Genomic DNA, 26,221 nt, shown 5'->3' with positions numbered 1-26,221 from the left:
TCAGGGACAGGTCAGCAGGAAGAAAAGGCAGAGTGGTAGTAGGTACACTTCTTTTAAGAAGGGCGAAAAGCGAACTATGCATTTTGCAGATTTCCCCGGAAACCCTGTATTTGGTGCATTTAACAATCCAGAATGACTTGTGCCATATCACGTACGTTGTCCTGTGGCATATGCGGCATTTTCCCAAACAAGTATTTCTGTACATTGTGTTTACCTGAACTCTTACTCTTGTCTTGACTAGAACATGACTATTTCTTACTGTAACTCTCCGCAGGGTTAAGAATTGTGTCCCAAGTAGTGGTGGGCTCTGAGGGGCAGCCGCCAGCTACAGACTCTGCCAGCCGGGGGTGGCAGCTTGCCTGTGGGCCAGTGACTTCGGCTACTGTCTACAACCTAACACCTGAGGACCTGAGGGATTTAGCCCCTCTGCCTCGCACCAGCCTGGACAGCACCTCCTTGGAGGTTCAGCCATCACGGAAGGAGCATCTCAGTGAGTTCATCTTCTCTCTAGCATCTCCTTAGTGATCCCAAGTCCTGTCTACTTGTGGCTTTAGCGCCTGTTGTCCCAGCTGCTCTGCTCTACACATCAGTGATGTCAACTCCTTTCAGGAGGAGCCTTCTCCTCTCTGCAGTACGCCTGCTGCCTCAGCTTCCAGAGTTTCACCTGTGACGATGGCTCCTCCCACCTGCATCACAGAGAGGGGAGAACGAGTGTCTGTGCGTCAGTGCACTGCTGCGGACCTAAGGGTCACAGTCCTTCATTTCTCCCGAGAAGCTATTTTCGAGAGGAAAAAACTTAAAAATTATGAATCAACTAGAGATGTCTGGGTGGCTCAGTCCTTAGGCTCGGGTCATGATCCCCGGGTCCCAGGATCAAGACCCACATCGGGCTCCCTGCTCAGCGGGGAGCCTGTTTCTCCCTGTCCCCCTGCTTGTGTTCCCTCTCTCGCTGCCTCTGTCAGATAAATAAAATGTTTTTTAACAATTAAAAAGCATTTCAATGTTTTTTAATGTGTCTGGGTGGCTCAGTGGGTTAAAACCTCTGCCTTCGGCTCAGTTCATGATCCTAGGGTCCTGGGATCGAGCCCCCACATCGGGCTCTCTGCTCAGTGGGGGGCCTGCTTCCTCCTCTCTCTCTCTCTGCCTGTTTGTGATCTCTGTCAGATAAATAAAATCTTTAAAATATTATGAAAAAAAATTATGAATAAGGGGGCCTGGGTGGCTCAGTGGGTTGGGCTTCTGCTTTCGGCTCAGGTCATGATCTCGGGGTCCTGGGATCAAGCCCCGCATCCGGCTCTCTGCTCAGCGGGGAGTCTGCTTCCCCGTCTCTCTCTGCCTGCCTCTCTGCCTACTTGTGATCACTGTCAAATAAATAAAAATCTTAAAAAAAATTATGAATAAACAGATTCATTACAGTATATGAAAATGGATACTAGACACTTTTGCAATCAGGAGTAAAAAATAAAAAAACCCTCAAATATAGGAATGGAAATTTCAGATAATAAAAAAGCAATTTGAATGTGATAATTTTAGGTTTTAAAAATATGTACCAAGGAACTGTCTTTTGAGTAACACAGTGGCTATGAGGTCTGGGCTCTGAGTGCAGAGCTCCCCTGCAACCCACACAGGGTCTGGAGGCCCCAGACATCCCACGATCTCCGGGGCATACGGTCTGAAAATCATAAGGCTAGGTTTTGAGGCAAAGATGCATTTCTGAGTTGAATTTTCACTTAGGACATTCCTTCTGATCTGGAATAAAGTTCAGACGCCAGCTGAAGCGTTTTCTGAGTTCACATCATTTCTCCCTAATTCCTCCTTAGGCGGTTTCCTTTGTTCACACAAAACAAGTGGTTGCACACACGCAGGGTTTCCAGCCGTCTTACACGGCGACGCTCGACGGCCATTCTTCATCCACACAACACTGCGGTGGTCTAACAATAGTGCAAATAACCCAAACTTTCGCGCAGCAGTTGGAGCAACTGTTGTCTTTAGAAAAGGCATGTCCTCTTGGGAGCGCGAACTTTACTCGGAGGCGGGAACGTGCTGCTGCGGCCCGAGCCTCACGCTCTCCCGCCAGCGCGGGCACCGACGGCGCCCGGGCCCGCACCCACGAGGGCCGCGCGACAGGCTCCCTCCGGCTCCTCCGCCCGCCGCGCCCCGGGGCCGCTCTTCGGGGCTCCCCCGGGGCGGAGCCCTCGGCAGCCCGTCCCGCGCGGGGGGCGCCCCCGGGGGGCTCAGGGCTTCGCGTGCACCTTCTGGTGCTGGATCAGGTGGCCGTGCTGGTTGAAGGCGCGGCCGCACTCGGCGCACTCGTAGGGCCGCTCGCCCGTGTGGATGCGCTGGTGCTGGATGAGCACCGAGTACTGGCTGAAGGCCTTGCCGCAGCGGCTGCACTCGTAGGGCCGCTCGCCCGTGTGCGTCCGCAGGTGCACGATCAGCGTGGCCTTGAGGCTGAAGGCCTTGCCGCACTGCGCGCAGCGGAACGGCCGCTCGCCCGTGTGGATGCGCTCGTGCTGCACCAGCGAGCGCCGCGCGCTGAACGCGTGCCCGCACTCGCCGCACACGTACGGCTTCTCGCCCGTGTGCACGCGCTGGTGCTGCGTCAGGTGCGAGTGCTGCACGAAGGCCTTGCCGCACGCGTAGCAGCCGTACGGCTTCTCCTCCGTGTGGATGCGCTCGTGGTTCATGAGCGTCGAGCGGTGGCTGAAGGCCTTGCCGCACTCGCCGCACTCGTACGGCTTCTCGCCCGTGTGCACGTTGTGGTGCTGGATGAGCACCGAGCGGTCGCTGAAGGCGCGGCCGCACTCGCTGCACGTGTAGGGCTTCTCGCCCGTGTGCACGCGCTGGTGCTGCAGGAGCGTGCGCTTGACGCTGAAGGCGCGGCCGCACTGCGCGCACTCGTGCGGCTTCTCGCCCGTGTGCACGCGCTGGTGGCTGCGCAGCACCGTGCTGTGGTTGAAGGCCTTGCCGCACAGCGCGCACACGTACGGCCGCTCGCCCGTGTGGATGCGCTGGTGCTGGATGAGGTGCGAGAGCTGCGTGAACGCCTTCCCGCACTCCAGACACTCGTGCGGCTTCTCGCCCGTGTGGATCTTGTGGTGCTGCGCCAGGTCCGAGCTCACGCGGAAGGCCTTGCCGCACTCGTTGCACTCGTAGGGCTTCTCGCCCGTGTGGATTCTGCGGTGCTTGCTGAGGACGGAGCTCTGGCTGAAGGCCTTGCCGCACACGCCGCACACGTAGGGCTTCTCCCCGGTGTGGGTTCGCTGGTGCTGCAGCAGATGGGAGCTGCGGCCGAAGCACTTCCCGCACTCGGTGCACTTGTAGGGTCTCTCCCCGCCGGGGACAGCCTGCTGCGCGGGGGCAGGCCCACCGCGGCTGGGGACCCGAGCTCCAGGCGGGCCGCCAGGGCTTGGGCTCACAGGGCGGCTCTGCTCGGCTTTGCACGGACCGTGATCGGGCTGGCTTGAGGGTGCCCCCCCCAGGACCGCGGATCCTTCCTCGGAAAGAAACGGCTTCAGACTCCAATCCCTCTTCGGGTTCTCTCCCTTGTTCTCATGCTCTGAAACAACAAACCCAAAGTAAAAGTTAACTGCCCACCTACTCAAAACAGCAGAGCGCGCGTCCCCAGAGGTGGCCCCCAGGCTGCCGTCCCTGAATGCACACGCCCTGTGAGCTGCCGTCGGGGAGAAAACTCACAACTGTGTCCAGTAACTAGAAACGTGCCCAGGCAGACAGGGCAGTCGGAGAGGTGTGAAAGGACACGAGGCTCACAGCGGCAGGTGACAGGCCACTACTGCCCGAGTCCCACTCTCCCTGTCGTCTCTGTTTTCTAAGATTTCCTGTATTTGAGAGAGAACAAGCGGGGAGACGGACAGAGGCAGACTCCCTGCTGAGCACGCTGAGCACGGAGCCCGATGCGGGACTCGTGATGGAGCACGGAGCCCGATGCAGGACTCGTGACTGCAGCGGGAGGCAAATGCTTAACCCACCGAGCCACTCAGGAACCGCACCCTGGAGTCTTGACTTACAGAGCTTCCAGAAGCCGTCATCAAACAGCAACCCCACCCAGGACCACAGAATAGACAGCGGGCAGACAGCGACAGGAGGGCAGGTGGAGCTGGGAGATGAGCGTGTCCAACACACACAGGGCCCTAGGACTCGTGCGTGGGCAAGTGGGACCTCCTCTCCGCAGAGAATGCACCGGGAAGCCCGAGGAGACACACAATGGGAGACAGCCGAGACAGCTCGGCTGGAATGTGGCCTGCAGAGCAGCAGTGAGCACTGCAGAGATGTTTTTCGTGTCAGGTTGGGGACTCTCTGCGGTGCGAGTGGGGGAGGACAGGGTGGCTTCCAAATCCCCCCCCCCTTTGGGGAGCTCTACGCCCAGTATGGGACTTGAACTCATGACCCTGAGATCAAAACCTGTGTACTCTAGCGTCTGAGCCAGCCAGGCATCCCTGAGAACAAGTGTTTCACATCTTGGAGACCAAGCCATTGAGAGGACAGGATGCCGGTCAGGGAAGGACCAAGACTTCACAAGGGACCTCAGGGCTTTGTGGGAGGACAAGACTGTGCTCAAGGAGTGGTCCTTACCAACGACACCCCAACAGGTGGCGCCGATACCATGTCAGGGCCAGAAGCAAGAGCCTGACTGCTGGCCCGCGGCCAGGCCTCCTGTGGGCCCTGCGGCCTAGGAGGCCACCTCCAAACACCCAGCTTTCACCCCCGGCTTCCCAAAGACCTCGGCCAGGAACAGCATTAAAAACGGGGGCACTTGGGGCACCCGGGTGGCTCAGTGGGTTAAGCCGCTGCCTTCGGCTCAGGTCATGATCTCAGGGTCCTGGGATCGAGCCCCACATCGGGCTCTCTGCTCAGCAGGGAGCCTGCTTCCTCCTCTCTCTCTCTCTGCCTGCCTCGCTGCCTACTTGTGATCTCTGTCTGTCAAATAAATAAATAAAATCTTAAAAAAAAAAAAAACAAAACGGGTGCACTGGAGGGTCATTCTGGAACGAGAAGCCTCCGGGCAGAGGACGGCTGAGAATTCTCGCAGACGCACTCAGGGTCTACGACAGGCGTCGAGGGGCCTGCAGCCCTGAGGGCAACGTAGAGGCTGACCCAGCCATCTCGAGACGACGAGCTAGGACGGCGCCCAAATGGGCACACGCGTGGCGTGCTCTTCGCTCCCCCTTCTCTCCAGAACTCACTTCCCTGGTTCAGAGGGCATTCCCAGCTCAGAGAGCTGTGCTGTACTGTAATACAGCTCGCTCTGTATTGCGCTCTGCTCCCTCATGCTCAGAAGCCGTTCCCAGAACAGCCGCCTGTGGTGGTCCTTCGCCTTCATCTGGTGGCAAGTATGTCTCATTCTGTGGTTCTTTATTAGAAAGCGGAACAGAACCCAGTTGTTTTCCAACAGTGTCCTATCTAGACTAGCAAGTTCCCCACACCTTGCTGGTCACAGCATACTGAGATACAAGCTTCACTCTTTAATTAGTTCATGACTTGGTCCGGGAAGACAACTGTTACATAATGCGCCGTAACGGAGTTCTGGCTGGGGCTTGGAGAAAGATTTGGGCCAAGGTGGTCAATAAATAAAATATGCTTGTGTTGATCTTGTTGCCTTTTGGCGGCGAGGTTACCTTGGCGGGGGCGGGGGGGGGCGGGAAGACCTACCAAATGTTAATGCTTCTTGCAGAAGTCAGTGGCAGCCAGATGGAAGCAGACCCTCAGCAGAGGGTCATCTGAGAAGAGGCAGAGTTGGAGACTTCCCTGAGCGAAGGGCTCCTGTAGAGGCTGGAGTCCCACTCCGGGCTTGACAAACGGGCTCTCCGCACCCACCCCAAGATTCAGCGGCACTCTAGACACGGACACGGACCCCTCCATCTCCCAGTGCTTTCCAGGCTCAGGTGGGGGCTCTGCTCACCTCGCCATCCAGATGGCCCACCCGCACATCCGTGCCAGGGGTCCAACAGGGAACTTGGCTCCTTCCTCCCAGAATAGGCTCCTACTTCTCCTGGCTGGTGGGCTTCAGGATCCACATCTCTTTTTTGATTCCTTATCTTTCTCTTTCCCCATCAGTGTTCAAACCCCTAGTTCCTACGGTCAGACCAGCATGTGACAGCTTAACTTTTTTTTTTTTTTTAAACCTTTTAATTTTGGAGAGAGAGGGAGAGAGAGTCACAAGCAGACTCCATGCTGAGGCCAGAGCCTGATGCAGGGCTCAATCCCAAGACCCACGAGATTGTGACCTGAGCTGAAACCAAGAGTCAGATGCTTGACCGACTGCGGCACCTAGGTGCCCTGGGACAGCTTACTGTCCCATGTCCGTCCTGCCCAGCCCTGCCTGCTCATCAGTGACACGGGATGACTCCTCACCATGACCGACAAAAGCGCACAGTCTGATACAGAAAGTCAAGTGGAAACACTGACCAATCCAGTTACATTTCCCACGTCCCTTTTACTGTTAGTATCACTACTATTATACATGATGGCAAGCAGTGTTACTATACTAATTATTAGTTACATATTAACTGGAATGCCCCAGGAGGAAGAAAGCCGGGAAGAGTATCACTGCCTCCCTAACAGCAAGAGAAAGTCAGGTAACCTATAAAATCGTAACTTTCTTGAATCTATCACAGAGCCGAGGTCATGATGGCAACCAAGTGACCTGAACCTAAGGAGAGACAGGTGTCTGCACGGGCAGACAACTGCACTGAGGTGCCCGGATGAGAGGTAAGAGCAAGATGGAAGACAGGCCACCACCCCAGCAAGGAAGCAGCCCCTAGCTAAAACAGTGAATTTCCAAAAAACCACAGATGCAGGGCTCCTGACTATGGGCTTCTCCCCTGGGGGCAGGTCCAGAGGATGCCGCCTGTGGACCCACCTGAACCCTCCTCCTCCGCAAAGCAAATGCTGCCAAGTCTCTGCGTGAGAGAAAACAAACTTCTCATTTTAGGGCACAGATAAAAATTCCAATGGCTGGGGAGGGCAATCAAAATGATGCTCTACTCCTGAGGGAGAGGCAGGAAAATGATCATGAGCCCAGCAGGGAGAAGTCCGCTTCAACTAAGGGAAGGGCTGCGACCCAGGGACACAACAGTGGCGCACCCTCTCGTCTGCCCCAGCCTCTGGCCCAAAGGCCGGCAAGCCCCCGAGTAACCAGCCACTGCGTACTACTGCCTGGGTAGGGGTGAGAGCACGAAGAAAACCTGCTCTCGTGGGCACAGCTGGGAGACGGGGGTCTCCCAGGAACCTCTGTGGTGTGATGAAGGCCACTCTGGGAAGAATAGAGCCCAGCCTGAGCCCTGACTAGACCCAGGCTGTCACACTACCAGCCCAGCAGATCAGGTTGTTTGCAGAGACGGCTCACCTTGATGTCTACTGTCCTAATTGACAGCTGACACTTGATAAAAAGTTACAAGACACCCAAGAGAAAGAAGACACACACACAGACTCCGAGACCAAGTGATCAACGGAACTAGAATTAGAGGTGGCCCGTATGCTGGAACAATGTGAATGACCAGGTCGGGGGTTTTCGCAGACAGACACTGCGAGAGTCCAGCTGGAAATGCTCGATGTAGAAAAACACAGCCACACAAGGACGCCTCTACTGTGCTCATCAGTGGACCCAAGCCAGTGAGCTTGAAAATAGGCCAACAGAAATAATCCCAGAAGAAACAGAGGGCTGTTTAAATGGATTAAATGTTGTGTCCCCCACCACCAATTTACAGGTTGAAGCCCTAAGACCCCATGTGATACCTGGTTGGGCCTTTGGGAGGTGATCAGGGTTAGAGATCACAAGGATGGGACCCCCATGATGGGGTTAGTGCCCAAAAAGAGACACCAGGGAGTTTACTCACTTCCCACCTCCCCTGCCCCAGGCATGCACAGGCCCAGAAAGGGGCCATATGGGCACCAGAAAGTTGCTGCCTGCCGGCCAGGAAGAAAACCCTCAGCAAAACCCAACTGCGGTTTTGTCTCAGACTTCCAGCCTCCAGAGCTGGGAGAGTAAGATTTCTGATGTTTAGTCACTCTGTCAAAGACCTTTTGTTGCGGCCGGAGCAGACCCATCCAGTGCACTAAGTCTTAACCTACTGTGAAATGGCGTGAACTTCGTCTGAAGGTACTCGGTGGCTAGAGACGTGTACTGTAAGCCCTAGAGCGGCCACTAAACATCGCGGTTCATGACCTCTTCCTTCTCCTTTAAAAAAAATCGTTACTTTTCATGATTCTATTTGATCTCCTTTCTTGGCTTCTTAGTTATAATACTTCTTTTGATTATGATGTAGTTCGGGGTAATTTTATTATGTAGAGGTGTAGATTCCTAGATCTGAGTTTATACTTTTCATCAAATTTGGAAAAATTTCAACCATCATTTCTTAGAATACTTTCTCTAACCCCCTATCCCTGCTTTGTTGGCGTCAGCTATACATTAGGCCATTTCAGACTGCCCCCCAGATCACGAACACCCTGTAGCCTTTTTTTTCTTCTGTTTCAGGACTTTCTAAATGACTTTGTTTTCACTAATCTTTTTTTTTTTTTTAAGATTTTATTTATTTGTCAGAGAGCAAGTGAGCGAGCACGGGAAGGGGGAGGGGAGAGGGAGAAGCAGATTCCCCGATGAGCAGGGAGCCTGACGCGGGACTTGATCCCAGGACTCTGGGATCCTGACCTGAGCTGAAGACACCCAACAGACTGAGCCCCCCAGCTGTTCCTCACTAATCTTTTCTTATGCAATGTCTAATCTGCCACTAATTTGACCCACTGAACTCTTCATCTCACTGTTTTCATCTTTAGAAATCAGAAATGGGTCTTTCACAAATCTTCCATGCCCCTACTTAATATGCTCAGTATTCCCTCTAGACCTTGAACACATGGAATAAATTCTTTGTTTGAATAGCCTTGTCTTCTATCACTGATGTCATTTTTGGTCAGTTTAATAGGACTTTTTTTTCCTTCTAATTATGGTTGTATGTGTGTGTATGCTTTAAGATTTTATTTATTGGGGCGCCTGGGTGGCTCAGTGGGTTAAAGCCTCTGCCTTCGGCTTGGGTCATGATCTCAGGGTCCTGGGATGGAGCCCCGCATCGGGCTCTCTGCTCAGCAGGGAGACTGCTTCCTCCTCTCTCTCTGCCTGCCTGTGATCTCTGTCTGTTAAATAAATAAATAAATAAAATCCTTTAAAATTTATTTATTTATTTATTTATTTGACAGAGAGAGAGAGAGAGAGAGAGAGATAGATCACAAGTAGGCAGAGAGGCAGGAAGAGAGAGGAGGAAGCAGGCTCCCTGCCGAGCAGAGAGCCCGATACGGGGCTCCATCCCAGGACCCTGAGATCATGACCCGAGCCGAAGGCAGAGGCTTAACCCACGGAGCCCCCCAGGCACCCCTGGTTGTGTTTTCTTCCTTCTTTAGATGTCTGGTTGATGTCAGATGTTACAAATTTTACCTTGTTTGATGCTGGATATATTTTTTAGTATTCTTTTTTTTTAAGATTTTATTTACTTATTTGTCAGAGAGAGAGGAGAGCGAGCACAGGCAGACAGAGTGGCAGGCAGAGGCAGAGGGAGAAGCAGGCTCCCTGCCAATCAAGGAGCCCGATGTGGGACTCGATCCCAGGACCCTGGGATCATGACCTGAGCCGAAGGCAGCTGCTTAACCAACTGAGCCACCCAGGCGTCCCTGGACTATATTTTTTAAACGATTTTATTTATTTATCTGGCAGAGAAGAGAGAGCAAGCACAAGTAGGAGTGGCAGAGGGAGAGGGAGAAGCAGGCTCCCCGCTGAGCACAGAGCCCGATGCGTGGCTCTATCCCAGGACCCTGAGATCAGGACCTGAGCCAAAAGCAGACATTTAATGACTGAGCCACGCAGGTGCCCTGGTGCTGGAGATGATACACACACACACACATATTTTTTTTTGGACAGAGAGAGATCACAAGCAGGCAGAGAGGGGGGGGCAGGGGAAGCAGGCTCCCCACCAAGCAGAGAGCTCGATCCCAGGACCCTGAGACCATGACCCAAGCCAAAGGCAGAGGCTCAACCCACTGAGCTACTCAGGCGCCCCTACTTCTTGAGCTTAGGGAGCCTGGATGGGGCTGTTGTTTAAGCGTCTGACTCTTGGTTTTGGCTCAGATCATGATCTCTGGGTTGTGAGATCGAGTCCCACGTTGGGCTCTCTGCTCAGTACGGAGTCTGCTTCAGTTTCTCTCTCCCTGCTCTTCCTCTCTCTAATAATTATTTTTTAAAAAGATTTTATTTATTTACTTCACAGAGAGACAGAACACAAGCAGGGGAGCAGCAGAGGGATAGGGAGAAGCAGGCTTCCTGCTGAGCAGGGAGCTCAATGTGGGGCTCGATCCCAGGACCCTGGGATCATGACCTGAGCCGAAAGCAGACGCTTGCTTAACAACTGAGCCACCCAGGCGCCCCTAAAGTAAATAAATATTAAAAAAAAAAAAAAAAGAAGGGACGCCTGGGTGGCTCAGTTGGTTGGACTGCCTTCAGCTCAGGTCATGATCCCAGAGTTCTGGGATCGAGTCCCACATCAGGCTCCCAGCTCCACGGGGAGTCTGCTTCTCTCTCTGACCTTCTCGCTCATGTTCTCTCTCAAATAAATAAATAAAATCTTTAAAAAAAAAAGAAAAGAAAAAATATTCTAGAGCTCAAGTATCCTTGGTTAACTTGCATCTGGTCCTTGCCTTGCACCTTTGAAGGATCAGACCAGAGTAGTGCTCAGGGCGCTTCCCCCACTAGTGAGCTCTCTGATGACCCCATGAGCTACAGGTTTCCTGCTCTCACTGTTGGGAGCAGACAGCATTCCCAGCCTTGTGTGAGCGCTGGACACTCTAAGTACTAGCCTATAGTTCTCTAGTCCTACAGCGCAGGGAGTTCTCTGCTCAGTGTATCACAAGGCTGAAATAAAGCATTAGTCTGAATTCTTGTGTGGAGGCTCAGGCAATAAATGTACTTCAAAGCTCATTCTTACTGTTGTCAAAATTTAGCCCCTTGTAGCTATGGGACTAAGGTGACTGTTTCTTTGCCACTCTCGGCTCCTAACTGCTAAGTGCATTCCCTGCCATGTGGCCGTTTCACCTTCGAGGCGGCAATGATGCATCAAATCCTCCTCATTCCCGAGTCTGACTTCTGTCTCTGACCTCCGGACCCATATTTGAAGGGCTCTCCATTACTTAAAAGCAAAAGCTTAATATAACATAATCATAGGAGTAAAAGCCACTTTCACAATCCTGGGGATAATGCACACAGGGCACGGACACCATGGGGCAGGGATCTGGGAGGTTCTGTGTGCCAAGAAAGAGTGCTCTGGTCTCTCTTCCTCTTCTTTCTTTCTTTTTTTTTTTTTTTTTAATTTTTTCCTTTTTATTTATTTGATAGAGAAATCACAAGTAGGCAGAGAGGCAGGCAGAGAGAGAGAGAGAGGAAGCAGGCTCCCTGCTGAGCAGAGAGCCCGATGCGGGGCTCAATCCCAGGACCCTGAGACCATGACCTGAGCTGAAGGCAGAGGCTTCAACCCACTGAACCACCCAGGTGCCCCTCTTCCTCTTCTTATGAAGACACTAACCCTAACAAATCCAGGCCCTAGCCGTGTGATCTCACTCAACCTTAATTACTTCTATCAAGGGTTTGCCAGCAATACATTCACACTGGGGTTTCGAGCTCCAACAGAGGAATGGGAAAGGGGCACAAACGTTCATTCTATTCTGAAGACCATCTTAAATCCTGACTACTGTAGCTGCTACTCCTTCTAAAGAGGGGGCTCTTTCCTGGCACTGGACTGTTTCCATGCTAGTGCCAATACTCGAGGGGTCTTCCTACCGATCTCCAGAGTTCTCTTTATCAGATGGACGCTTCTGTGGGACTCCTAGCCTCCCTGGTGTTTCTGGTCTCCTGACTATGTTCTCAAGTCTGGGAGACCACTGGCCTCTCCCGGTTTCCTCTCCCCACACGGTGATCTTCTCCAAGCTTTACGCTTAGAGCAGTTGTGGGGATCAGCCCTTTGTTTCCTGTCTCTCAGGGATTAATTTCCTTCACTGACTGACATCCACTGAGAGAAAGATGCCCAACACCGTGAGAGTTGTGGTTTCATAGATCTTGTTGTTTTTAGGTTGTTTCAGTTGAGGGGGTAACTCCCATCTCGGTTTACTCTCATCTTGGCTAAAGTAGAAGCCTTTGTGTTTTTGTTTTTTTTTTAAATAGCTTTATCTTAGAAATTTGTATCTCTAACCAATAACTTAATTAGGCATATTTATGAGATTTTTATAATTTCATAGTACCTGGTGTTCAATTTGTTTTCCTCTCCCAACACTATGTTCCTGATTCATCACATTGTTCCAAAGTAGTTATTAAACCATTTTCACCATGATTTTTTTTTTTAATTAAAACACCAAAATTTATTCATGTATCTATTTTACTGCTGGTGGACATTTGGGTCACTCCCAATTTTGCACGCCTCTACGAAGACTCTTATGTATGTTTCTTGGTGCTCACATACAAACAGCCTCGCTGTGCACACCAGAGCGGAGCACTGGCATAGGGACCTGTATTTTCACCTTCATTAGAGAATGCCAAACGGGTTTCTAAAGGAAGTGTGCACAACATTTACACCCTCATTAGCTGCCTTACGGCTTCACCCAAACTCGACAGCCTCCCTTTTACCATTTCCCCGACGTTTTTCATTCTGAAGGTGTGACATGGTGAATCAGAAAGGTTTTGATTTCCGTTTTATTGATGAATAATGAGGCCGAGCATGTTCTCACATTTACTGGCCCTTTGGTTTTCCTCCTCTATCAGAACCTGTTCAAGTTGTGTGCCCACTTTTATTACCGGATTATTTCGGTATTTTTTATTCCCTTCAGAACAATTATTGGGTGTATATAGTTACAAAATAGTAACACTAATAGGTTCTTCATTTAAAAAATCTGAGTTTACTGTCCTCTATCTGATAACATTTTGTATACATCTTTTTATTTTTAATTTATTGTTATTTATTTATTTAAAAGATTTTACTTATTTATTTTACAAAGAGAGAGACAGACACAGTGAGAGAGGGAGCACAAGCAGGGGGAGTGGGAGAGGGAGAAGCAGGCTTCCTGTGGAGCAGGGAGCCTGATGTGGGGTTTGATCCCAGGACCCTGCGATCATGACCTGAACTGAAGGCAGAGGTTAATGACTGAGCCACCCAAGGGCCCAATATACATCTTACTTTTAAAAGGTTAAACTATGTGTTTTTTAAACAGGGAAACAGTTTAGTTGCTTTTTGACTTCTAAAGTCTCATTATCAAAACATAAAGCTAGTAAGCCCATTTGCACTGAAAAGTACCGTTTCTACCGTCTGAAGTTTCCTGAATAGGTAGTTTCTTCCCTGACGCCAAAGTAACAAGATGAGCAAGATGACCTTAAAAAGTTAAAAAGTAACTGTACGGGAGGTCACTCACTCAATGTTCCGTGTCCTCACACCCACGCATGACCAAACTTTCCTGCTCACAGACAGACTCAGGCTGCTGTCGGTGCGAGGCCTCCCTGTGCCCGCGTGGTGCGGGAGCCTAAGCAGAGCCCTCACGTTCAGAATGGTGGCTTCAGATTTGAGCACAGACTAGGGAAGAGTGTTTTACATGTGACAAGACAAAGGGAGAAAAACAATTGCACTGAAACAGATTTTTAATTTAGAAAACCCCTCCCCAAAGTCAGAACACACTCTGGTGAATCCTGAGCACTAATACCTGCAGGGACTGTACGGGTTAGAACGACGAGACACACACCTACCCCATGGACAGGGTGAACTGTCTTGTCGCGTACAAGCTGTCGTGTGCTCACGCCTGTAGCTGTCTGCAAAAGGAAAAGAGAGCTGAAGGGTTAGTAGGAACTTGCCATCTGCCGTTACAACCTAAGTGCAATTCACTACGTTAAGCCTCTGCCAGAAGAGGCGGGACGTTACTCCACTGTTTATCCCCTGCCAGTGCCCACAGCCACTGGGAACTGACTAACCCCAAGGGAAGGAGGGCCAGCTCATTTCACTCACCTGACCGGCCGCTCCCCAGGCCCCGAGTCTCCTCAGCCCCGTGCCCGTCCAGGACCCACGGCTCTTCGCCTCGCTCCAGCTGAGAGATCACACTGGGCTTCGATCCTGGAAGTCCTGCTCACGGGAGGGAAGGTCTTTTGTCAACACAGTATCTGTGACCACCCGCACCCCACCCTACCCGAGTGACCTGCAGGCATGACAGATGGGACTGCCATTCCTCTAGAGCCCCCACCACAGGGCCCCCACCCCTGGCTGAGCACACAGACACAGAAGAGGCCTGCTGAGGGGCCATACCTAGCGATACCACGTTCCCATAGGTCTCCATCATCACGTGTCGGTAGAGGCCCCGCTGAGCAGGGCCCAGGCGGTCCCATTCCTCCTGGGAGAGGAGCACGGCCACATCCTCAAAGGTCACCTTGGCCTGGAATGACAGGGGCTGCTGCAGGTTGGACTAAGTCTCCACATCCGAGATGGAGTGGATGCAAGTGGAGATGCCCTTGGTAGGGGAAACATATGTGAACAGCCTGGCGGGGGAGGGTGGGCGATGGGGGAGTGTAACAGGAAGAGGCCACGGGGTTCAGACGCAGGGACACTTAGGCGACCACCTGGAGCCCTGGGCATAGCAGGGCTGGGAGGGAACCCAGAGGTGCTGCACAGGCCTCGAGGGCAGCTCACCTGGGGTCCTGCTGGCGGCGGCAGGAGCCTGGCCGCTGCCATGGCTGGATCGCCCGAGGTTTCCGAGGAAGATGGAGGTCAGAGGAGCCTGTGGGGCTGAGGAAAAGGGAGTACATGAGGGGCCCAGCCTTGCCTTCACAGACCCTAGCGCTAGGAGTCCAACCCCCCCACCCCCGCTACTTCTTACTCCACAATTCAGGAACAATGATCCCTGGACTCTGTGAGCCCAGCAACAATCCTGCCGGAGATGCCTGGGGACACCTGTGCACCCCAACGCTCCAGCCAGAAGGTCTTGTTCTCCAGACCCTGGGGTCCCCACGGTCAGCTGGGGAGCTCACGAGGACTCGGCGCCATCTGCTCAGGCCCCCAGTCCACACAGAAGGGCTGGTGCCAGGCCAGGGACAATCTCCAGGGAAGACAGGCTGAGAAGGCGTGGTGTTGCTTGAGGCCCGTACTCCTGAGGCAGCTCACCCCACGTCCTTCGTGATTCACTCGACTGTGACTGCTGTGGGCTTGTTGGTGCCTCAGGCTGCCCTGGTTGTGCCCTGGCTCTGCAGTGAGGCTGGCGCCGTCAGCCTGGTGGTGTGTCCACCAGGGACTGGCACTGGAGGCATGACACGTGGTTGATTCTGGTAGGTTAAGTCCAGAGTCACCCAGGGATTTGGTCTGACCTTGGGGAGGCCTACGGGTGGGCAGGTTCTGGGGACGTAAAAGGACTAGCTTAGCTGAGGTGTCGGTCATATTCAAATTACTGGAAGACAGGGAGGGAACGACCAAGAGCTCTCCTAATGGGGGGATGGGGCTCACATTATTTGGAGTGTCAAAGGGAGTCTCCCAGAGGGACACGGCCACCAAGATCACCGTAACAAACAGGATGCCTCACACGGTCGGCTGCCTAAAGGGACGACTTGGGAGCAGGAAGTCAGGAAGCATCACAACCCATTTTCTTCGCAGAATATAAAATGCGTGCGTATACTGGCACAGACAACTTCTGGGAATATATACACGGAATTCCCAACCGCAGCAGCCTCGAGGGACAGGACAGACTCGGGCAGAGAGAGGCTGGCCTCTCTCCATCCCTCTGTTCACCAAGAATGCCCGTTCTCACTAAATCTGTGTGTCTGTGTCAATGCGACAAAACTCTAATTACCATCCCAATAGGGGTCTCAAAAGAGGGACACTAACCTCAAATTCATATGAACAGTAAATGCTGGAGAACAGGTAGAATAAAATCTGAAAGAATGGGGGGGGCTCACCAGGTCTCAGAACAACGATGATAAAGTCACTGCCACCACCTGCTCTGCCCCCTGCCCTCTTGATGGTGTATCCGACATCCACACCCTCTCAAGCAGCCCACAAAACTGCCACTGTTTATGGTCAGTCACCTTCCCCATGGCTTTGTCCAGCTGCCTCCCCATGAGTGGTCTCCACCCTCCCCACCTGGCTGTGGTCAGGGGCTTCCATCACCTCCATGTGGCCAGCTCCGCGCCCACTGTTGGCAGCGGTGAGAGTTGTTACCCTGTCCTCCAGCAACTCAGTCCCCACCAGGTGTCCTGGACCTTGCTCCCTCAATCCTCACCTGCATGAGAATCTGACCTTCCTGGACAATGCAGCCCTGGTCCCCTGGGAACCAGGTAGGCCCCACCGCAACCCGGCCAGGACTCAACAAGAAACACCCACGGGAACACCAGTCAGGACCTCCCCAGTGAGTGCTGGACACAGGTACAGCTGACCCGAGGAGGCACTTGGCTTTTTTTTTTAAAAGACTTTATTGCAGGGGGAAGGGCAGAGCAAAAGAATCTTTAAGGAGACTCCCCACTGGGTGTGAAGCCCAACACAAGGCCTGATCTCATGACGCGAGTCAACACCAAGAGTCAGACACTCAACAGGATGAGCCCTCCGAGCGCTCCTCCCCTTCCTCGTCCACACCCTCCCTCCTCCACCCTCCAAGCACATTCAGAATGTGGCCCTGCTGCAGCAGGGCTGTTCCCCTGTGCACCCTCAACCCCACTGTGGGAACAGTGGCTGTTGCTGGCCTGAACCCCTTCCTGGCTCCTTCACAGCTGCTTCGAGGCTGGTCAGAACCCCTGCCTGGGCTTCCCTTCCGCTAGGGAGGCTCCTGACCTTTGGCCGGTTCTTGGCACATAACCCTCTCATCGAGGGCCTTCCTGACCCCCAAACCTTGAAGTCCTGTCTCCTGGTCCTGATTCTCCCTTTGTGTCCCAGAGTGGCCAGCAACCCATATTTGCTGATTAAGTGAATGAAATAAGAGCTATGAACCCATACTTCACTCTCTTTCTCAGGAAAGCCACCTGGCATAATGGAGACGAGTCGGATAGACCATTTCAGAGTGGGCACGCCCCTGGGATGGACAAAGACCCAAGGATGGTGCCACTGCCAAGCCACAGTCCTTCCACACACAGGTCACACACCCCCTGAGAAAGACTTAAGCTGGGGGAGACAGCCAGTAGATGAATGAGACCATGGGACGCAGAGAGCATGTCCATAATGTCCTCTTTCAGAAAGAATGCCTCCAGGGTCAAGAAGTGTGAGAGCTTTGTCCTCACCTATAAAACAGGGAGACCACACCCCTCCTCCGCAGGCCTCAAGAGGCAGCAAGGTGCGAAGTCAGATGCTGCTGGGCTCGTTCAATTACATTAACTCAAAAACCTAGGCTGTCAATCTGAGTGAGGCATGGAGGCCAGTGTACAAGGCAAAGCGCAAGATACCCGGCGGGGGGGGGGGGGGCAGTGGAGGGGACAGTCCTAGAAAAGCACTGAAACAAAGGCTCTCTACCCAGGACGACCTTCACACGTTACCATGCAGGAGCACACATACTAGTATACTTGCTACTTTGGTTGAAGATCTGCATCCTTCCAAGATCTGCGTCACCTTCACATGGTGAAACCCTAACGTCCAGCGGGGTCGTGTTAGGAGGTGAGGCCACTGGGAAATGCTTAGGTCATGAGGCCGGAGCCCTCACAATGGATCAGTACAAGAACCTCACAGAGCTTCCTCACTCCTTCCACCATGTGGGGCACGGCAATAAGTCTGCAACCCGAAAAGGTCCTCCCCGACCACGGAGGCACCCTGCAGCCTGCAGCACTTGAGAACCGTCTGTTTTATAGGTTACCTCGTCTACAGTATTTTACTAGAGCAGCCCAAAGGAACTAAGACATATTCCTGTATCGGATAAAGAAAAAGAACAAATACAAGAAGTGGTACCGACTAGTTTTGAACAAGTCTGTGACTGCACACAAAGATGCGCAAAACACTGTGGCCCCCAAAGCTGACAGCCGTCGGGCAGGTGAACAGAGCCATCCAGGGCCCAGAACTGGCACTTCCTGAGCTGCCCTCTCTTCCACCCTGACCCCGTGATTCCGATGCCCACACCTCCAGGCTTTGCTCTGCGAAAATACACAGTTGTTGGTTTGTTTTTTAAACAAGGGAATGGAGGGGCAGGGGGCGTGGGGGCGGGGTGCGGAGATTCTTGGGCAGGCGCCACACTCAGCACAGAGCCCCATGTGAGGCTTGATCTCATAACCTGAGGTCATGGCCCGAGGCAAAATCAACAGTCAGAAACTTAACGGATGGAGCCACCCAGGCGCCCCAACACAGGAGCTGAGACAGGAAGGGAGATTAGGTGGGCATGCCCAGTTCTGTTCAGACGGCCATGCCACCCCCAACACACGGCCAAGTACAAATGCACCCCTGGGGGGCCCTGCAGCAGTGCCCACCCGTCCATCAGCCAGTCATTCCTCAGATGCAGCAGTTTCATTTTTGGAAATGTCCTCAGAGAGCAGGGAGTAACCCCAACAAAACCAGAACAGATCCGTGTTCTCAGCAGCACTGGACGCTTCGTGGGAAAGAAGCCAGACTGCAGAGAAATTCTGTGCCAAGCAGGCCCCGGCTGTCCTGACCGTGGAGCAGCCAGCAACTAAGGAAGGGACCGCGGAGGCGCAAAGAGCTTAGAACTTAATGTGTTAGGGTTTATGATCACTTTGTTTGGCAAGCTAAGTTTTAGGAACTCGCTGCCCTTACTGAATTCCTCCTGGGCTTGATGGAGAAGAACAGGCACGCCTATCTTCCAAAGACCTTGCCCACAGTGACAGGCCAGGACAGGCGCACCCCCACTCCCTGGTCTGGGCCGGGCAGCTCCGAAGATCTTCCTCCTCTGTCCTCACCATCCTCATCTCATCTACGGGCTTTCCTGCTGGAGTGAGCCCCGTGCCCTCCACGGGGGACGCATCTTCAGGAGAGACCTCTCTGAGCCACGTGTGAACCCAGAGCGGAACCCTGCAATCTTCCACAGAAAACGATCATGCGCCCAGACCCATAGCTTCCTACACACCAGCAAGACCTGGGCAGAAAATACATAGGGAAAAAGATCCTGTTCAAAATGACACAAGAAACAAGCTTAAAATAAACTTATTTCTATAGAAATGAAATGTAAATTCTCACTGTATCCACAAAACCAAGGTGCCCCAAGAGCCAAGTGGGCCTGGATGAAAAGGGGTGACACAGGAACCGGGCAGAGCAGGGCCACATCCGTATACACAAATGGAGAACAGGAGGCACTTCGAGTGCTGACGAAACGGGGTTCAGTGAATGGGGCTAGGACGAGCTAATGCTTCAGGAAAAGTAGAACTGGGCCTGTGCATGAAGTTCAGCAGATCTCCCAGAAGGTAGAGGAAGGCCAAGAGATTAAAAAAAAAAAAAGGCTAGAAAAAAATTGATCATCTCCTATCAAATACTACAGGTCTCATGAATCCGGGCAGGCTAACGAATGAAGAGCAGAAATTCTACATGACGTTTTACAGAAACACGTTTATATTATTTCAGGTGGGAAGGGCCTTTTAAGCAAAGCACCAAAAGCAGAAATAGGGGGGCAGAGACTTCCAGATCTGCTGCATGAAAATCAAGAGCTCATGCACAGCCAAGCCACCAAATTCCAGAATGGACCCCAAATCACGCACGAATTTAAGGCACGACAAAGGTGGTTTTCCAAACCCATGGAAAGATGAATCATTCAATAGGTGGTGTCAGCAGCAGCAGAGAAAACCACGACGCTGGATTCCTCTCACCCCGCACCAAATCAGCTCCAGATGATCCACCATTGCACAAGAACCCGAGAAAAACAAGGGTTTGTTTTAAAAATGACCCTGGCCAGGGGAAAGCCCTTTACGACCACAAAGCTCGAAAGCCTTCGGAGTCCACGCTCGACCACTAAAAAGCCGAAATCTCTTCGACAGCCCCCAAGCGAGCACACAGGCACCGGAGCCCCGCGTCGTCTGCGGAGTTTCCGGCGCCCACGGAGCGGAGCAGGGACCGGCCCATCCCGGGGGCCACGAAGCACCCGACGTTTCCACCGCACCCTCCCCGCGGACGCAAACTCCGACACCCCGCGACCACCCGGCGGGGCGCGCGACCCAAGGCGCCACCCTCCCCGCGGCCCCGCGCCCGACGCTCTCCCGCACGCTCGCGCTCCCCCCGGCGCGCACCGTCTCGCCTCACGACCGGAGAACCGACGACGCACCCGGGAAGCGCCGGCGACGAGGCCGGAGGAGGCTGGTCTCGGCCCCTCCGCAGCCCCGGGAAGCCGAGCGCGCGGACGGAGACGGAGAAGCTCCGCCCTGGGGCCCAGAGACCCCGGCGCCGCTCGGACGCGGAGCCACGGCCGACCGCGAGGTGCGGAGGCGCTGCGGGCTTCTCAGCCGGCCCTGGACTCCGGGGGCCCCGCGACACGCGGCTCACGGACCGCCCTCCCCGCCGCGGCCCCGCCGCCGCCCTGCAGCTCCCGCGGGGCCCGCGGTCCGCGGGGGAGGGGCCCGGGAGCGCGGCGGGGGCGCGCGGGGAGTCTGCAGAGTCCCGCGGCCTGCGGGGGAGCTCGGGGCGCGGCGGCGGCCGAGGGGTGAGGGCCGAGGGCCGAGGGGTGAGGCCGGCCGTCCGCGGGGAGGGGCTCGGGTCGGGGCCGCGGGGAGGGGCCCGGAAGCGTGGGGCGGGCGGTGCCGGGGGCGCGGCGGCGGCCGAGCGCCGGGGGTCAGGGGAGGCGCGCGTGCGAGGCGCAGGCGGGCCCTGGGGTGTGGCGGCCGGCGGGGCGCCCGGGGCGCGCCCGGGGTCCGCGGAGGCAGAGGAGGCCGCTGCGCGTCCGCCGGCCACGGGACCCGCGCCCGCAGGGAAGCGCCCTGTCCGCGAGGACGACCCGGCTCCGGCCTCCGTGCGGGTGGGGGGGTCCCGACCTGCCGGTGCCCACGCGAACCCCCCACTCACCTTCCACGCCGGAGCCTCACGCGCGAAGGGACGGGCGCCCGCAACGGACCCAGACAAAGGGGACGCCCCGCCTCGTCTGCGCATCCGCCAATCCCGGGGAGGCCCGCCTCCTTCGTCCCCGCCCACACCCCCGGGCCACCAGTCCTGGCGTGCGACAGCCCCCAGCGCCGCCCCCGGCCCCGCCTTCCCCGCCGGCGCCATTTTCCTGACGGACGGCTCTGCGGCGCGCTCCAGAGCCACCGAGAGCGGAGACCTCCCGCGCGCCTAGAGAGGCCACACCGCGCCCGGCCCTTGCGCGCACCGCACTTCCGGCGGTCCTGCCGCGGCTTGGCGTGTCGCTGCGGCCGCGGGTTTCGGGTGTCGGTCCCCACCGGTGCCCCGACTGCCTCAAGCGGGCGCATTTCCCCCTGAAAGTGCCTTCTCGTTGCTGTGGCCCGGGGCCCGGCTACGGCCTGGCGGCGGTCGCGTGTGGCGCGGAGGGCCCGCTCCGCCGCCCGCACTGGCGGTGACGGCCTTTCGGGTGCGGTTGGAAGCCCGCGCCGCGGAGGGCGCGAGCGGCCCGGCGGGGACTCCCCGGGAGAGGAGCCTCCGCGGCGCGGACTGGAACGCCCGAGGCGCGCGGACGGGAGGGAGAGCGGGCCAGGCCGCCTCTCCTGATGCGCCCGGGGACCTCCGGCGGCGTGCGGGGGTGCGGGGGTGCGGGGGCGCCGCTCGCCGCCGGCCGCTTTTGAGCTGCTTAGGCTGCGGGCTCCCAGCGGTGCACGGCGCGTCCGTGTAACCGCGGAAGCCCTTGCTGACCCGTGGCTTGGCCCGTGGCTTGGCCCGTGTCGCTGCCGGGCTCCCTCCTTCCGCAGCCCCACGGAGCAGGTGCTTCGTCCAGCTCCGGGTCAGTCCGAGACACAGGGGCCTGCGAACGCAGCCGCAAACGCACGGCCGTCCTCTGTGCACCATCGCGCTGGACTGTCGCCAGGTAGCCAGTGTCCGGAGCCTCCTGTCCGTCGGGCCGTTCTCCTTTTGATCAGTTCACACTGATGAGGAGCAGAAGACGAGCTGAGGACAGGCAGGAGCGGACGCCCCACGACGGTCTCCCGGAAACGCCGAGATCGCAGCCCCGCGAGGCTTTGACCTGCGAGCACAAAGCCTTTCTACCAAGTCAAATGTCCTTGAAGCAGGCAGAGCGTCAGGTTCCTCCCAGAAGCTGCCAACTCCCTTACTGTTCACGCCTCCCTAGAGGGGAAAACACCCTTAACTTGACCATGGCTAGGACTAGGGTATCCTGTGAGTCTTCTTTAACATGCAGAAATCCTTTGGAAACCTCCCTTTTCCATACCTCCCCCCAGTTCCCAAGTATGTCATCAGCCACACCTCACAATCCCAGAGCGGATCTTTCTGCCCGCAGGTCCTAGAACTACCCTTTTGCACCAGAGGCGTCTCAGGCGTTCTTCTTGGCCTTGGCTCTGGACTTCACCCCACCAAACTTCCCCTATATTCCAAACCCCACCAAAACTAGCAATGCATAATGCATTTGGTTGACAGACTTACATTTTCTAGAATCTTATTTATTTTACAATTTTATTTTTTTAAAATTTTTATTTATTTATTTGACAAAGATCACAAGTAGGCAGAGAGGCAGGCAGAGAGAGAGGGGGAAGCAGGCTCCCCGCAGAGCAGAGAGCCCGATGCAGGCCTCGATCCCAGGACCCTGGGACCATGACCTGAGCCGAAGGCAGAGGCTTAACCCACTGAGCCACCCAGGCGCCTCTATTTTACAATTTTAAATGTACTGTAGTTAGCATGTGTTATTTTGGTTTCAGGTGCATGTAGAGTATGGTAGTGAACATTCCTATGCTGGGTGTTCTAGCGAGCCAACAATTCTTACCTTACTCAGTCCTCAAGATGCTTGCGCTCTCAGTCCCCTTCTCCTGTTTCACCAAACCCCTTCCCACCTACCTGTTTGTTTGCTGTAGTCAGTCAGCCTTTTGACTGGGCTTTTCTTTTCTTTTCTTTGTTTTGTTTCTTAAATTTCACATGTGTGAAATCACATGGTACCTTCTCTGATTGACCTATCCCACTCAGCGTTATACTGTGCAGATCCATCCATGTTGTTGCAAATGGCAAGATTTCATTCTTTTTTATGGTTGAGTAGTATCCCATTGTAAATATTCTTTATTCGTCAGTAGGTGGACACTTGGATGGCTTCCATATTCTAGCTATTGTAAAAAGTGCTGTAATGAGTGTAAGGGTTGAATATTGTAATCAATAGCCTCCTCCTGCCTTTTTATAAAACCTCTTTGAAATTTATCAAATTCTGGTCATGCCTCCTGTGGAGTTTCTCATTTTGGGGATTTTTGCCTTTGCATTCTTGTGGTGTCTTTCTGTCATTAGGAGTTCCTGTAAACTTAGAGGTGGAGACTAATTAGATTTTGCATTGGCACACAACACTGCCTAAGTGTGCATCATGCATTTCCTCTAACAGTCCTGCCTGCCTGTGTTTCATTAGGAGTTTGCAAGATGGCAGCATTCTGGTATTGGTATCCCTGCTGCATTTGTGGAAACAGTTCCAGAAAGACAAACTTCCCTTGGTTGATGAAGTTTCAGAATATAAGTGAGGTTCAGTGGGGTGAGGTCTGGAGCTGATGACCAAGAAAGAATTCTTGAGACATCTGGTGCAAAATGGTTTATTAAAGCATGGGGACAGGACACGTGGGCAGAAAAAGCTGCTGCCTTAGGGTTGTGAGGGGTGGCTGACTATATACTATGGGGTTGGGGGAGGTAAGAAAAAGGAAGGTTTCAAAAGAACTTTCATACACTAAAGAGGACCTACAAGATACCAGAGGCCTTGCGGTCTTGCCATCGTCAGGCTAAGGTTGTTTTTCCCCTCTAGCAAGGTATTAGCATAGGCTGGGAGATTCCTGCAAGAAGGTCATGTGTGTGCCACCCAAACTACCAGTTGTTTGGGATCCATACAGGACAGCAAGTTGAATGCTTAATTATTGCCTTTATTTATGAGCTTTCAGAGTAATAAACTGGTTTTTTGTCATTCTTCAGAGGTGACACGGTAGGTAGGTTTCTTTCTATTATCATTTGAACTCAAAGACTTTAACATATTTGATATATTTTAATCTATTACAGTTTTAAAAATTAACACTCTTTGGCCAGTGGAAACCTCTTTAAGTTTACCCTGAGTCTTTTTAATACATTGTAATCATTGATCACTTACTTGATTCCTAATAAGAAAAGATATTCCAAGTTCCTCTCCCATAATACCCGAAACCCTAGAATCAGCATATTTTTTTCAAGAAACCCTAGTCCATCCCAGTGGGAAATGGCATTTGGAGCACACAGCTGGGGCTCTAGGAGTGCTTGTTGCCATCAGGTTGGTAATTAGTCTATGTCTTTTCAGAGGACAAATCTAGGGAAAAAAATTTTAATGTAAAAAAATGTTAATGTAAAAAACTTCATGAATTCACACTGATTTTTCAAATTCAAATTTAGGGCTAGGTGGTTATTAACGTCTTTATATTTGCATCTCTTTTTCTCTTGGATCCTGAGGCGCCTGGGTGGTTCAGTGGTTAAGCGGCTGCCTTCAGCTTAGGTCACGATCCCAGGATCCTGGGATCAAGCCCCACATCTGGCTCCCTGCATGGCGGGCTGTGTTCCTTTTCTCACTGTGTCTCTCTGTCAAATAAATAAAAATCTTTAAAAAAAAACTTGGATCCTGATGAAACCAGAGAGGGAGACAAACCATAAGACAGTCCTTTTTTTTTTTTTTTTTTTGTAAAGGTTTTATTTATTTGACAGAGAGAGAGAGAGATCACAAGTAGGCAGAGAGGCAGACAGAGAGAGGGGGAAGTAGGCTCCCTGTGGAGCAGAGAGCTCGATACAGGGCTTGATCCCAGGACCCTGAGACCATGACCCGAGCTGAAGGCAGAAGCTTAACCCACTGAGCCACCCAGGTGCCCCAAGAGAGTCCTTTAAAAAATATATTTTATTTATTTATTTGACAGAGAGCACAAGGAGAAGCAGACTCCTCACAGAGCAAGTGGGCTTGATCCCAGCACTCTGGGACCGTGACCTGAGGTGAAGGCAGATGCTTAACAACTGAGCCACGCAGGTGCTCCAAGAGAGTCTTAATCATAGGAAATGAACTGGGGTTGCTGGAGGGATGGGGTAACTGGGGATGGACATTAAGGAAGGCATGTGATATAATGAGCACTGGGAATTGTGTAAGACTGATGAATCACAGGCCTGTACCTCTGAAACCAATAATACATTATAAGTTAATTAATTGAATTTAAATAAAAATGTTTAATAAAAATAAAAATCTTAGATCCTGATTTTCTTAGCACAGTCATTAACTTTATTATTTATATATAATTGTGTCAGAATAACAATGCCATTTTTACCAACAGTATGATTATTGAAAACAGTCTAACATTCTTCTGTGGTTCTTTCTGTTGTTGGGCTATACGTCCTTTAGGGTATCGCTCTGCTTTCGAAGAAAGTGCTTTGTTTCTGTGGAGTCAAGACTCTATATTGGTTCCTTCATTCCGTTTGCTTTTGCTCTTTAGGGTGAAGTTTTTCAGTTTTTTTTTTTTAAGATTTTATTTTTAAGCAATCTCTACACCCAACTTGGGGCTCAAACCCACAATTCAGAGATCATACGATCCACTGACAGAGCCAGCCAGATTTCCCAGTTTTCAGGTTTTTTTTTTTTTAAGATTTTATTTATTTATTTGACAGGCAGAGATCACAAGCAGGCAGAGGCAGGCAGAGAGAGAGGAGGAAGCAGGCTCCCTGCTGAGCAGAGAGCTCAATCCCAGGACTCTGGGATCATGACCTGAGCCGAAGGCAGAGGCCTCAACCCACTGAGCCACCCAGGCGCCCCATCAGGTTTTCATGTAACTTTGTTTTAGGGTTACTGCAAAAGAAAGTCCATCCAGAGAAGTCCAGCGCCTCTCCTTGTCCCCACCAACCTGTTACCTTCCTCTCCCTGTTGGCAACCATTTATTTAAACACCTGAGTAAATTTCAATGAACAGTAGCATCCTGTGCCTACTGTTCTGCATTTTGGCTTTTTTCACTTTACAGTATGCTGGAGACCTCTGACTAGCAGTGTCTAGGAATACTCCTTACTCCTTTTTGCAGGGGTATACTCACTGCCCTGCTAGTGTGTGGATTCGACAAGTTGGAATTACTGGACATGTGGGTTGTTTCCCATCTTTTTCTGTGAAAAATAGT

The 26,221-nt window shown here is 53.1% G+C and overlaps 2 protein-coding genes across 6 annotated transcripts; both read right to left on the bottom strand.

Moving 5' to 3' along the window:
• Nucleotides 1–1,391: 1,391 nt before the first annotated feature.
• On the bottom strand, nt 1,392–21,068 carry ZNF250 (zinc finger protein 250). 5 transcript variants are annotated; one of them, XM_045074259.1, is made up of 6 exons: nt 20,982–21,068; nt 14,712–14,807; nt 14,331–14,472; nt 14,037–14,150; nt 13,781–13,843; nt 1,392–3,559 (listed from the first exon to the last, which is right to left on the bottom strand). In XM_045074259.1, exons 2-6 carry the CDS (start codon nt 14,751–14,753, stop codon nt 2,235–2,237), a joined length of 1,686 nt encoding a protein of 561 aa, XP_044930194.1. In that variant the 5' UTR covers nt 14,754–14,807; nt 20,982–21,068; the 3' UTR covers nt 1,392–2,234. The 5 variants fall into 5 exon arrangements, with proteins under 5 accessions (XP_044930194.1, XP_044930195.1, XP_004779426.1 ...); XM_045074260.1 differs by having other exon boundaries at nt 14,331–14,457; XM_004779369.3 differs by lacking the exon at nt 20,982–21,068 and adding an exon at nt 20,248–20,499.
• A 217-nt stretch (nt 21,069–21,285) lies between these two features.
• LOC106004383 (retinoic acid receptor RXR-beta-like) lies at nt 21,286–22,119 on the bottom strand. The gene has a single exon (XM_013049384.2). It carries the CDS (start codon nt 21,930–21,932, stop codon nt 21,369–21,371), a length of 564 nt encoding a protein of 187 aa, XP_012904838.1. The 5' UTR covers nt 21,933–22,119; the 3' UTR covers nt 21,286–21,368.
• Between the last annotated feature and the right edge of the window lie 4,102 nt (nt 22,120–26,221).

This window comes from Mustela putorius, unplaced genomic scaffold (genome assembly GCF_011764305.1).
Source record: "Mustela putorius furo isolate JIRA1106 unplaced genomic scaffold, ASM1176430v1.1 tig00537303_pilon_pilon_pilon, whole genome shotgun sequence".
Lineage (NCBI taxonomy): Eukaryota > Metazoa > Chordata > Mammalia > Carnivora > Mustelidae > Mustela > Mustela putorius.
The sequence above is the reverse complement of the archived record's forward strand: the minus strand, read 5'-3'. Positions and strand labels throughout refer to the sequence as shown.

Coding starts and splice junctions, on each gene's coding strand:
- ZNF250 (XM_045074259.1), bottom strand. CDS start 14,753: ATGGCAGCGGCCAGGCTCCTGCCGCCGCCAGCAGGACCCCAG. Junction 14,473..14,711: donor CGCCGCCAGCAGGACCCCAG/GTGAGCTGCCCT, acceptor AACCTGCAGCAG/CCCCTGTCATTCCAGGCCAA. Junction 14,151..14,330: donor TGGGAACGTGGTATCGCTAG/GTATGGCCCCTC, acceptor TCCCGTGAGCAG/GACTTCCAGGATCGAAGCCC.
- LOC106004383 (XM_013049384.2), bottom strand. CDS start 21,932: ATGGTGCACAGAGGACGGCCGTGCGTTTGCGGCTGCGTTCGCAGGCCC.